Source organism: Equus caballus, chromosome 4 (genome assembly GCF_041296265.1).
Source record: "Equus caballus isolate H_3958 breed thoroughbred chromosome 4, TB-T2T, whole genome shotgun sequence".
NCBI lineage: Eukaryota > Metazoa > Chordata > Mammalia > Perissodactyla > Equidae > Equus > Equus caballus.
The window spans coordinates 69,731,532-69,744,042 of record NC_091687.1 but is presented as its reverse complement, the minus strand read 5'-3'; the positions used below and the strand labels follow the sequence as shown (position 1 = coordinate 69,744,042).

Genomic DNA, 12,511 nt, shown 5'->3' with positions numbered 1-12,511 from the left:
AGAATTGGAGGGGCTGCCCTGTGGCCGAATGGTTAAGCTGGCACGCTCCGCTTCAGCCGCCCAGGGTTTCACTGGTTCGGATGCTGGGGGAGGACATGGTGCCGCTCATCAAGCCATACTGAGGTGGCATCCCACATGCCACAACTAGAAGGAACTACAACTAAGAATATACAACTATGTACCGGGGTGCTTTGGGGAGAAAAAGGAAAAATAAAATCTTAAAAAAAAAGAAAGTTAACGGAAGGAAAATATTCCCAAAATACATTCACAGAATGGAAAACTAAAAGAAAATTATTTAATTTTTTACTTTCTTTAAACAAAATTTTGACATGAAAAAAGAAACTGAGTTAACGAAGTTACCATGTGTAAAATATTTTCAATTCTACAAATTTTCAAGTGTTATAATCTCTTCTTCTAAGACAACTTTGACATCACAATTATATAATTAACAATAATTCAAATTTATTTTGGTAACTGAATTGGTATGCTGGAAACAGCACCAGTCAATATCTAGAATACTCTTCATTTAGGTATGCAGAATATTTCTAGGCCACTTATGATAACTTCAATGCTCTTGAAAACTCATTCTACCTAACTCAAATATCTCATTATCTTAACGTTTAAAGATGTTCAATGATAAAATAAATGTGCGCACAAGAGAGAATCAGAAGCCAATAAATATCTTGATAATTATTTTTGAAATGCCAGAAAATAGACACAAGCATAGTTAAATAAAAGCAGTTCACTCCACTGACATTAAAGTCCACAGGCTCAAATTTCCTTGCACAATTTTGGTCAAAATTTTCATGTTGAAAAATATTACAAATGAGCTTTATATTAAGGCTAGCATACTTACAGACACAGGAGAATGCCAAAGTATCAAGTAACCTACCACAGCCCCGAAGAGGAAGGAAAAGTGGGCCCTGTGGCTTTGAGGATCTCAGAAAACTATTTAGTACACTGGGACAACTTAAAAGAGGCAGGCCCTTTTCTGATTTTGTTGATAAAACATGTTCATTTTGCCTCTGCAAAAACAGGCTTTGACAACTGAATTGTACATTTTAAACTGGCGAATTTTATCTCAATAAAGTGGCTAAAAAATTAAATCATGGCTTAAAAACAAAAACAAAATCAGGCCATAGATATCACCCCTAACTTCAGAGGCTAGTCACTTTAATCCTGATTTGACACACTCTGTTTATGGTGACTTCTCTCCTTATGAGGCTGAATATTTCTGACCATTACATCATCCTTCTTCCCTATCAAACAGGAGGAGCTAAATGGAAAATACTAAACAAGAGCAACAGGACAGAACATTGGCTATCGATTTTTCTTAGTCAAAAGGAAGGACAAAGATGTGAGGTATTGCTGGGATCAAGATGATCTGTTTTTGCAATTACTGTAAATTAGAATAAAATGTTATTAACTAAAGGATAATTCTTCACCAGAAAGAACCTTACAAACCTACCGTATATTTTAACAATTAAGTAATTAATCAGAATCTCTGAAAATGAAACTAAACCAAACATTAACTTAGAACAAAAACCTACATTCAAAAAGTGAGGTCAATTGAAATAAATTTTTAAGTGTAAATATCATTATTTCATTAAAAACTGATGAGGTCCTTCTTAAAACAGATTTCTCATCTTTATGGCAGGTGTTTTTAATATGAGGGCCTCAGATCTCTTATGCAGAATGTTAGCATATGCCCTGAAATGACATTACAAATATGTGTGTGTGTTCGCATGTGTGTGCACGTGAACATTTTTCTGGTGAGAGGGGCCAAAGTGCTTGTTAGACTTTTAAAGGGTCTATAATCTCACTTCTCCCACCCCCTAAAGCCTTTTTAGACTCTGGAAAAGTCAAAGAATCTAATAACTAATCTAGTTAACTGTTTTTGAATCGACAGTTTTAAATAACTGAATATATATGTTGAAGCAACTGAGATTATCCAATAATACTGTTGTGATGTGAAAACAAATAATTCAAGACTGTAAATATAGTAAATAAATTAGAATCTAGACAGAATTGTCATTTTAAAGTTAAATACATATTCTTAAGTATAATAACCTATCCACAAAATGCTCATTTAATTTTATCCTTGGGGGAAAAAAGGTAATTCATGTAAATTTAAAGAATTCATAGTATAATTTGCACATTAAAATGCTACCAGCTCACCAGAGTAAACACTGTCATCTAGATTATTATTTAAGCAACTCTTGGGGGAAAATAGAACACTGCAGAGAAACAATCTGTAGAGAAACACTGAGATTTGCTTTTAAATTCAAAAATTTAAATTTAAAAATCTCTACATACTGAAACTGCTTATGTGTTTGGAAAAACAACCACTTACGCACTTTTAATTGTGTCATATCTAAAGGAACAAAACATACAGAGACTTAGCACACAAAGTAAACCACAGTAAAAGCATCAATTAATGGCAAATTCACAGACTTCATGATTAAATAATTAAGGTATGTGCTCTAAAACAAAAGTTTACAGAAAACTGTGTTAAAACTAGTTAATTTCTTTTCCAAAATTCTGTTAGTAATCACTATACCAAATCATTATGAAAATAAATATGATGAGCAATCACCTTCTGGTAGCCCGCTCAAATTTTTAATCTATTTAAATACGTGTACTTTCAAAAGAAATTTGTAGTATTTCATATCTGAGATATTTTAAGATTTTCGGCCTTGTAAAAAGTCTTGACTCCTGATCAAATAAACTAATATTCCAGTATTATTTAAAAAAAAACGTCACATATCTAAAATGGATTTTTTGAAGCCTCTCACCAGCCAAAATGAACTTTCTAATCTCTTTTATGTTTAAATTAATTAGCACGCCACTTCTAGTCACCTTTATTAAAGTTAATATTTAGAAAACTGTACTATAAAATTGTGCTTACAATGTAGAAAACACAGGATAAAAAGATCATTCTTTGTCATCACACTGTTTTTTCAAAAAGACTTATTAGACAGCTAATTTATTAGATTAATATTATTAGATTAAAACCAATTTAAATTATATCATTGCCTGCCTGCTTTTTAATGGGAAACTAATCTTCACACACACAGATATGTTAAAACTTATAAACTTAAAACTTGTTAGAGAAATTTAAAGCAACTCAGTCAGAGAAACAAAAAGGCCTAGTAAAAAAATTTAAAAAATCAAAAAAGGCTATAACATAATGGGAATATTACACTAAATCCTCAAAGATATAAATTAGGTCCTTCTAGGGATCCTCTTTAAGGGGTTAAAGTTCCTGAAAGCCACCAGATGACTCACCCTTTCATGTGACCAATAAGAGAATCACGGAAGGGACCACACAAGGCTGACCTAGTAAGGTTCTATTGTGGTTGTGTTATATGACACACATTTTGAATGTAATGGAAGACAACCACATCTCATCTAAATTATGTGTGGTTTTCCCTGAAGAACACATTAAGCAAGTATATTTACATACTTTTGCTCCAATGGTTGGTAGGCCACTATGTATAGCAATTTTCATACAAAATTTTCCAAAGGAATTTTGTTTCAATGGATTCCAAAGAGCAATAAAAATTTCCAAAAATTTTGGGAAATAACGGTTGCCAACCTTTTATTTTGCCAAGTGAGAGTGCTAAAACCAAACATAAACAAAACAATACTCTATCATCATTATATTTTCATGAACGGACATTTGAACAAAGAACAAAAGAGATAACTGAATAAATTTAATATTTTGGAAAAACTGTGGAAAATTTCAGAAAATTATCTTTCTCTTTAGATCAAAGAAAACTTTGTCATGTAGCAAAAAAATTCTAAGGTTTAGTGTTTGGAAACCTGTATTTTAGTCATTTCTAGGAATCAGTTATCCATAAAGTTGTCCCAAGACTATACAGATGGAGAAGGCTATAGAAATCAGAAAAATAAATTAACATATGGGAAAAAGGTAACAAGGGTGTGCCCCAACTTGGAGCAAGATGTCAATTGTCATAACTGGCACCAATGACAGAAAACAGTTCAGAAAAAGAGTCACCAATGGAATGTGATTTTAAGTAAAAGGTAGAAGGAAGACCAAGGAAGGAAGAAGTAGGTAACACTTTAAGAAGCAGGCTTAGCAAAAAAGGACAGCCCTCCTCTTATTGAGGATCACCTTCTTTTCTTTAAGAGATCTACAATCTGGATATGGCTATTTCTTCTCCCCTTGCCTTTAAAACCTCTTGTTGAATCTTCTTTGATCTGGAACCTGACTTCCTTTTCTGTTCACTTCCAACCACCCTTTACCCTCCAGACAGGGTGAGCAAGACAAAACTATCCCTGAAGGTTTAAGAAGTACTTAAAATAGGTGACTCCATCTTTTCTTTGCCAGATAACAAGTAATACCTGAACGGCTGCTAGGAATAGTGCCCACTTTTCCAGACTCTGGCCTTGAAACAAATTAGTACTTGATGAGACAAACTCAGCTATTTTTCACATTTTAACTACATAACCTAAATCTTGGGGTTTTTTTCTAGCTTTACTGAGATATAATTGACATATAATGTTATGTACGTTTACGGTGTACAACGTGATGTCCAAATCTTAAGTCTTTCCAAAACATAATTTTCTAGGATTATTAACATTAACAGAAAGGAACATTTTCAGACATACAAATCCCGTATTTTTATTTTTAACTCATGGTTTAGTACACTCTACAGTCTGTCCAAAACTGACTCAGAAAATTAAATATAAGTATAAAATGAATTAATCTACAACTCAATGCCTAACATAAAAAAATTAACTTATATTCTAAAACCAAAGTGTGATTAGCACTTTGTTGAGTGTACGCTGCCAAAGGTTAATATAACTATAAATTTTGAATAGATTCATATATGTATCTATATGTATAAATATTGTTAAGGGCAATGAAAAAACATATGTCCATCAGCAATCAACAGATGAATAAACGACCTTATTATCAATTTTATTTCTTTGTCAAATTGCCAGCAGTTGCTATTTAGAGACCTACAAAGTAGTAAAGAAAGTAATAAAATGTCTGCATTTTTAAAAATATATAAACAAGCTCTTTTTTTTTTTATTGGCCCTGAGTTAACATCTGGTGCCAATCTTTTTTTTCTTTCTTCTTCTCCCCAAAGCCCCCCAGTACGTATTTGTACATTCTAGTTGCAGGTCCTTTCTGGTTGTGCTATGTGGGTCACTGCCTCAGCATGGCTTGATGAGCAGTGCCATGTCCGTGCCCAGGATCTGACAAGGCAAAACCCTGGGCTGGCGAAGCAGAGTACACAAACTTAACCACTTGGCCACGGTGCCAGGCCCTCCACGTTTTTTTTAAAGGACCAAAGAGATTGTCTAGTTCAGTGGTCTTCAAACTGGGATCTCTGTATGAAGTCTTCTGAAGAGTTAGTTGAGCCTATGCAGTTTTAAGAGAATCAATTTCCAGATCCTCAATTTTACTCTTGCCTAAAGTGATCTGTCTGAAAATTTCCAACTTACAGATAGCCCACCTCTCACTTTCAAAAAACCTATTCCTTCTTACCTGAAGTACACTGTCCCAAGTGTACCCAGAGATGTGAAAACCTCCAGGTGACAAAGAGAAGTCTCCCTCAAGGATTAATTAAAGCACTATAACATAAACCCATAGAGTATCTGTATCTCCCAGTATTAAACATGTTGCTATTAAGGGCAAAGTGTGATTGCTAGGTGTTGGAAATGTGGTGTTTGGGTCCGTGTTGGGATGCTCTGAGTTCAGATATATAGTAGAGGGAGATGGCTGGAGAAGTGACAATTTTTGTTTAACAGCTCTGCCTCTTCCACCCCAAGTTCCCTGTAACCTCAAGCTCTCTCTGCCACCATTATCAAAGAATGCACTGCTATGAAGGGAAGAGTCCCATGAGAGCTATACAAATAGAACATCAATAAGAAGCCTAAACTCATATTTCCTTACTTCACATATTTAAATATTAGCCATTCTTTTCATGGATGAGTGCTTAGCTATAAAAAGCACCTTACATCAGCTAAACCACCATAATTTGCTGGTACTGATTTTTTAAAAAAAAATTCAACTGGAATGTTTTCTGAAATTGCTAACATTTTCAAGACAATATAAGACACAACCAATGGATAAAACTTCCATGTGACTTCTTTCAGATTCAGTATGTGTTATTCAATCAAGTAGTAAAAACCTAATTTAACAAATCATATCAATATCTACTCTAATTAGAGCTATTCCCCAGTTGGTTCAATCTTTAAAAATATTTATTTTTCTACTTACTATTAACATAAAATAATATACAAATTCCTGGGGCAATTTGCTTTTCAGCAGTATGAAGCTTTTTTAAATTATTTTCATAGGTAAAGTCTGGATATGACTCATCTCATTACAAAATACATTTCCAATAGAACCCTACTTTTTATGTTTTCATACGGGTTATAGTTTAACTCAAGTAATTCACACTATATTCTGTATGTACAGAAGAATTTTTAACAACACTGTGAAGTTTACTATTCTTCTCTGAATTATCTTATCTGCAACCAACAGCAGAAATACCCCAACAGCATTATTTTAAAAGTCTTATATTTGAAATATGCAAACAATCCCTTATTTTTAGTACATGAACAGATGTTTAATAGAAAAAATCGAACATTAAGTGCATACATTTAATCAAAAATATGCACTGATATACATTTCCCTTTAACATATTATAAAATTATCCGTGGCTTTAATTGCATATGCTTTTCTTTTAAACAGTTAAAAAGCCCATAAGCTAGTGAAATGCATTTAAAATGGATTAGGATTTTATGAACAATATTTACTATGATGGATCCTTATAATTTCTGTGCTAAAGTTGTTTCATGAAAATTTTGCTAAAAAGAGATAAAAAGTCTTGCCTTTTTCTCATGTACTGAACCTCACCTCAAATAGAATCTTGTATTTTACATATGAAAAATTCTTGAAATATTAACCAAATCAACTTTTAAAACAGAAGTAGTAAATTCCTAGAAGTCAGCGTTTCACAAAGTATGCATTACTAATCAACCTGTATCAGAACCATCTATGGTGCTTATTAAAAATACAAAACCTCAAGCCCCATCCCATATCTACTAAATCAGGATCTCTTGCTAATGATTGAACCCGGAAATTTACCTTTTTAACTATCACTCTCAGGAGATCCTTGAAACCAGAAAACCTAGAAATTGATCAATAAAGTTCCTCAAATAAGCAAGCTGATAGCATAAGGAGAAATTCAAAGTTAACAAAGACATTAGAGGCTATGACCTAAATATCATCAGGAAAATATAGAAGAAAACAAACAGAGTTAGGTCTAAGATCAGTTTTAAAAGAGAACTGCTTGCGACTCTGCCAATGACTGTTAATGCTTTGTGTGATTTCTTCTGGAACTTAGGGCTACTGTGGAGACTTAACTAAAAAGAAAAAAGGAACATTTTTCTTTTCCATTATAAGGAATATTGGCCACTATAAAACACTATTGCTATTCTGAGAACTTGCCTTTCTCATTATTTATACAGATGATCTTTAGGATTATCCTCTAACGGTAGAAAACACCTGGCTACAAACGTACATACACTGTTAAAATGGTTTTCATGATACTTATGATCTTCAACAATCCTCCAAAAAGGAAAAATAGAGCACAGACATTGTTACCAAGAACTATACCAGCTAACTCATCAGACTCCTCACACATCTCTTTTCTCTACCCCATCATAAAACCACCACAGCTTGAGATACTAGCTCAGAAAGGGGAAGCTCCACACTGGGGAGTCACTCACACCACTCCACCAACCAACAGAAGAAACCCAAACTCCTACTGATCTACTCCCTGGAAATACACAGAGAAGATAACCAAGACTATATTCATCTAAATATTCCTTTTGTTTGGTCCTGTTGTTTGTTTGTTAGTGAAAATTCTGCTAACAAAACGGTTTATTTTAAAAAGACTTAATAAAAGGGAGAAGATCTATGTTTAGTCTCCTTAAAGAGACTGTGGGGTGTTTATCTTAAAAGTAAAATAGCTTAAGAGATCTTGATAGTAACTCTTCTCTCAAAATAACCCAAACAGGGGCCGGCCTGGCAGTGTAGCGGGTTGGTTTCGTGTGCTCCGCTTTGGTGGCCTGGGGTTCGCCGGTTGGGATCCCGAGCACAGACCTATGCACTGCTTAACAAACCATGCTGTGGCAGGCGTGCCACATACAAAATAGAGGAAGATAGGCACAGATGTTAGCTCATGGCCAATCTTCCTCAGCAAAAAGAGGAGGACAGGTAGCAGATGTAGCTCAGAGCCAACCTTCCTCACCAAAAACAAACAAACAAATTTGCTAGAGGAGCTGTTTGATTTCTAATTGGGAATCTAGTAAATGTGTGGTGTATAGATTACAAAGATGATAGCAAACGACCAGAAGAGAATGCACAGCTCTTCCACTTAAGGAACAAGGTAATAAAACAACACTTTCCCAACAATTAAAAGGCAAAATATACAACTGCCAAAACAGAGTTTAACAACACAAATTTCTACTGTTGCATATAAAGAAAATTACCCCCATTTTCTACTGAGTAGCCATAAAGAATCTGATGAAAATGAATACCTTTTCTGGAAGAAACGATATATACTTACTTAGTAAGCTGCCCTTTATTTTTGTTATTATCTACTCCATTGTAAGTCACAGCTGCCAGTTTTCTGCTTCGGTAGTTCTCATAGTGTACATTATTAGTGACATCTTTCAAGTCCTGCATATGTGTTCTGTCATAAATAAATAACATATCAAGAGTTTGGTTTTATTAAAAAAGCTTTGATGTAAATTCAAAATTTTATGAAAACAAAAATCTCAGACTTAAAATGAGCAAAAGACTACTTTTAAGGAAGATGGTATTCACCTGTCTTCATTTACTCTCAAGGCAGAGCAAGATACAATATACTAACTTGACACTGATGGAAATTTAGGTTCCAAATGAGAATTTAAGAGACATAAATGAGAATTTAAGAGACACAAATTCCTCAAAGCAGATACTAAAGGATGTCTTTTCTACAGAAGAGTATTTACTTTTATAGTACATGTTTTATCTTACTAGAGAAGGGAGAGATTAACTCCCACTGAAGCTCATAAAACCTAAAAGAAATGGTTTTTCTTTTAGCATTATTAACATTTGAGTTTTTACTAAGGTAATACATAGGGACACTTCAGACGACATATCAAGTTGGATTCAAACTGGGGAATTTTAATTTAAATTTCTGTTTATTCAAACTGTCCAGTGAATGTGGTATTTAAGATAACTGAATTTTTGCTCATATCATTTGTATCACATATAAAATCAACCCATGAGATAAACTATACAAGACATGAGACAATTACATCACTCCTTAATGATTCAAGATGCTGAAGACACCCTGAGGTTCTCTATGGTATCCTTTACCAATCTAGTTTTCTTGAATATACACGATTTGGCAGTACTCTGTATCATTTGATCCTCCCTTTTCTCATCCATTCCTGCATCTGCCACCTGCCATCTTTCATCTCCACCATTTTACCAAAACTCCCTTCTGGGAGACAAACATAAAGGTGTACTCTGTTTTTATCCTTCCTTATATCCAAAAAACATTCACTATTACTTTCACCTTTGTGAACAGAATGAGATGTTTAATTACCCTGATTCATCTCCTACTATCTGGCATGTCCATGCAGTTCTGATAGTTTACTCCTCCTAGTCCTAAGTCTGGGTTTTCCACAAGTTTCATCTCCCTTTATACTCCATCCCTTGATGAATTTATCCTTTCAATGGCCACTACAGTTACACCTAAAGCTCTAGCCCTCTCCACTTCAGTCAAGTCAGGCAGCTCCTTATTCCTAGCATATCCAGTGGTTGAGACTGAATAGCTCATGAGAATTTGTCACTGACTCTCCAAACTTAAGAGGTCCACTGTTTTGGGAGCACTCTTCCCAGCCTTGAAGTCAAGCCACTCTAACTCATGACAATTTTCTCCTTGGATGTCAACTCATTTTTTGGTACCAGTATTTGTTATAGGTGACACCATATAACCTCTTCAAATATATTGTAAGCTCCCCTTTACAAGAAACATGCCTTCACCTTTTGTATTTTCTATTGTATTTGTACTTAGCTATGGAGAGCTAATAACAGGCCCTTTAAAAAAAGTGATAACCAAATATTGAAGGTGAGTTACAATAAACACTGTGGGTTTTCTAGAATAAATTACTGTTCCACTTTATCTAAGTAGAGAATAATAAAAACAAATAACTATGCCAAAAAAAACCCCCAATCTTTTTGTAATTTAAATATCACCTCATCACTGCACCATTAAAAAAATCATTAAAGGATCTCAGCTATAGTACTTAGTAGTTGAAATACAAGAAATGTAAAATAAAAATAAGGTGGATTTATTATTTTTGTTGATGACATCTAACGTTTTAGATAATGGAAGGTTCTTTCCTTTCACTAAAACATCTTTATGATTACCTAGTTCTGATTTTTTTTTTAGGATATAAAAGTCTCTATTTCCACTTAATGTGTTTTACTTTATCCTTTTAAGATTCAACCCATTCCTCCACTCTTAAAATAATTAGATAATTAGTAATACACTTTTCTCCACGGTTTCAGAAATTTATTTATCTTTTCCATTTACCATTGCTGATATCATTGCACTCTTTCTCGCCTTTTGTTTTCCTTCTCTGTCTGATTTCTGCTCTATCGCTATGTCCTGAAAATATTTGTATCAAGTTTTCCTCCTTTCCATTGTCTTCCTTGGTTTGCCTACAACAGCGAGTTCTCTTAATTAGTAAAATGACGCTTCTTTGAACTTGGGTCCTAGAAGCAACCGGTATTCCTAACTTTAACCTGCAAGATTTCAATTACTTGGAATTTATAGACATCTGGAATATTGGTATTAATATTTCCTTCCTTTAAGTATTTATTAAATATCCACTAGATGCCTTTATCTTAAAGACATGAGCTACATTAAATGTACATCTTTCTCATCTCTACTCCAAATTTAAAAGGAAAAGCAATAAATTAAAATATTCCTAAGCTTTTCATTTTCAAATTTTAATACTTTTAAAGAATGTTTTACACAATTAAATGTAAAAATTACAAGTGAAAAATTGTGATAAGAAACAAAAGTAAAACCATCTAGTGTAAGTGAACATTTACACTTTAGGAAAGAAAAACAAACATGTACAGCAAATTTAACAAAAAAATGAATTTTTCATTAAGTAAAATCATCTAACCATCTACCTCAAGGAGCTAAAGCCAATGTCTTCATCCTATTCATTGATAAAAATGTTAAACAGGATCACTCCCAATCTCGCAAATAAACATCATTCAATGACGGTATCTATCCTAATCCATGCTAAGACATCTATTTCCATGAATCCTTTCCTAACTGGCCCACTCAGTGGTAACATACCACTTACTCTGAATTCCTTTAATATATCTAAGTATCCATATCATAACACATATCTGTTTATATATTACCTAACTTCAAAATTTTTTCTATTTTTATACATGTGTGATTGTCTCACTGCTTTGCTGTACTAACTCTTCCTGCAGGAATGGTCCATTTGCTCTATAATGCTTCTATATTAGTGAGTCCCACTCAGCAGCTGCCAGGCTGAGAACCTTCAAACACTCAAAGTCTAGCTTCTGGCTCAGTAACTAGCCTTTCCTTCAATAGTATTTTAGGTATGTAGGCAATTAATGATTTGATATTTAAAAAATAAAATAGAGTTATAGAATATGACTGTGTCAAGCACTGGGCAAGCAGCATAGGAAATTTAAAATTGAGGAAAAGAATAAAATCAGGGGGAATGTGCTAGCAATTAATATTTATGAAACATTCTCTACATAGATACTGTCATTAAGAGATTATTAGTTCTTCTGAAGTCACACCTGAAGAAAGGAAAAGAAAGAGACTATTTCATAATGGAACCTGAAGTGCTGTATTCTCAAAAGCCAGATAACCACCCTTTCATGTGCATTTGATCTTCTCCCACTGTGTGAGGCCTAGCAACCCCAACTGCTGAATCAACCCTATCATCTACTTCTTACTCAAAACATCTGGTCATGAGATTCTTTGAGAAAAACCAATTACGTGGCAATCTCTCTGATTTCAAAATTTACTCTCATCGCTAGTATATCTCGAGGTAGCCATTTGACTCACTTAAATTTACCCCCTCACTTGTAAGAATGACCTTGTTGTTTCATTATTCCAAGTATCATCAATATGCATGTTACTACTTCCACAAAGCTAAAGAGACTCCTGAGTGCTGGGAAAGTGGATAGTAGTGTGAAAATGAATAGACATCAACTTAAGATGGCTATCCAAAGCTGGAAGTTGAAGAGAATATGTAGTGAGGATCTGGAGAAGCAAGCAAGATGAGAGAGGAGAGAAGTGGGAAGACGGTGTGAGGTGGCAAGAGGAAGGAATCTGGCTCAACATGAAAACACTGAGGTTCATTTTGATCCTCTTGCTATTCCTTGCCCACTAATGTCTCTGGTTCT

At 34.0% G+C, this 12,511-nt stretch overlaps 1 protein-coding gene across 5 annotated transcripts in view; it reads right to left on the bottom strand.

Annotated features, from left to right (window-relative positions):
* The window catches only part of SEPTIN7 (septin 7), a 202,958-nt gene that overhangs the window by 6,774 nt on the left and 183,673 nt on the right, over nt 1-12,511 (bottom strand). For all 5 annotated transcript variants that reach the window (XM_070264828.1, XM_070264827.1, XM_070264826.1 and 2 more), the window contains one exon: nt 8,616-8,741. In XM_070264828.1, the coding sequence (XP_070120929.1) occupies nt 8,616-8,741 (126 nt within the window). The remainder of the gene's footprint in view (nt 1-8,615; nt 8,742-12,511) is intronic.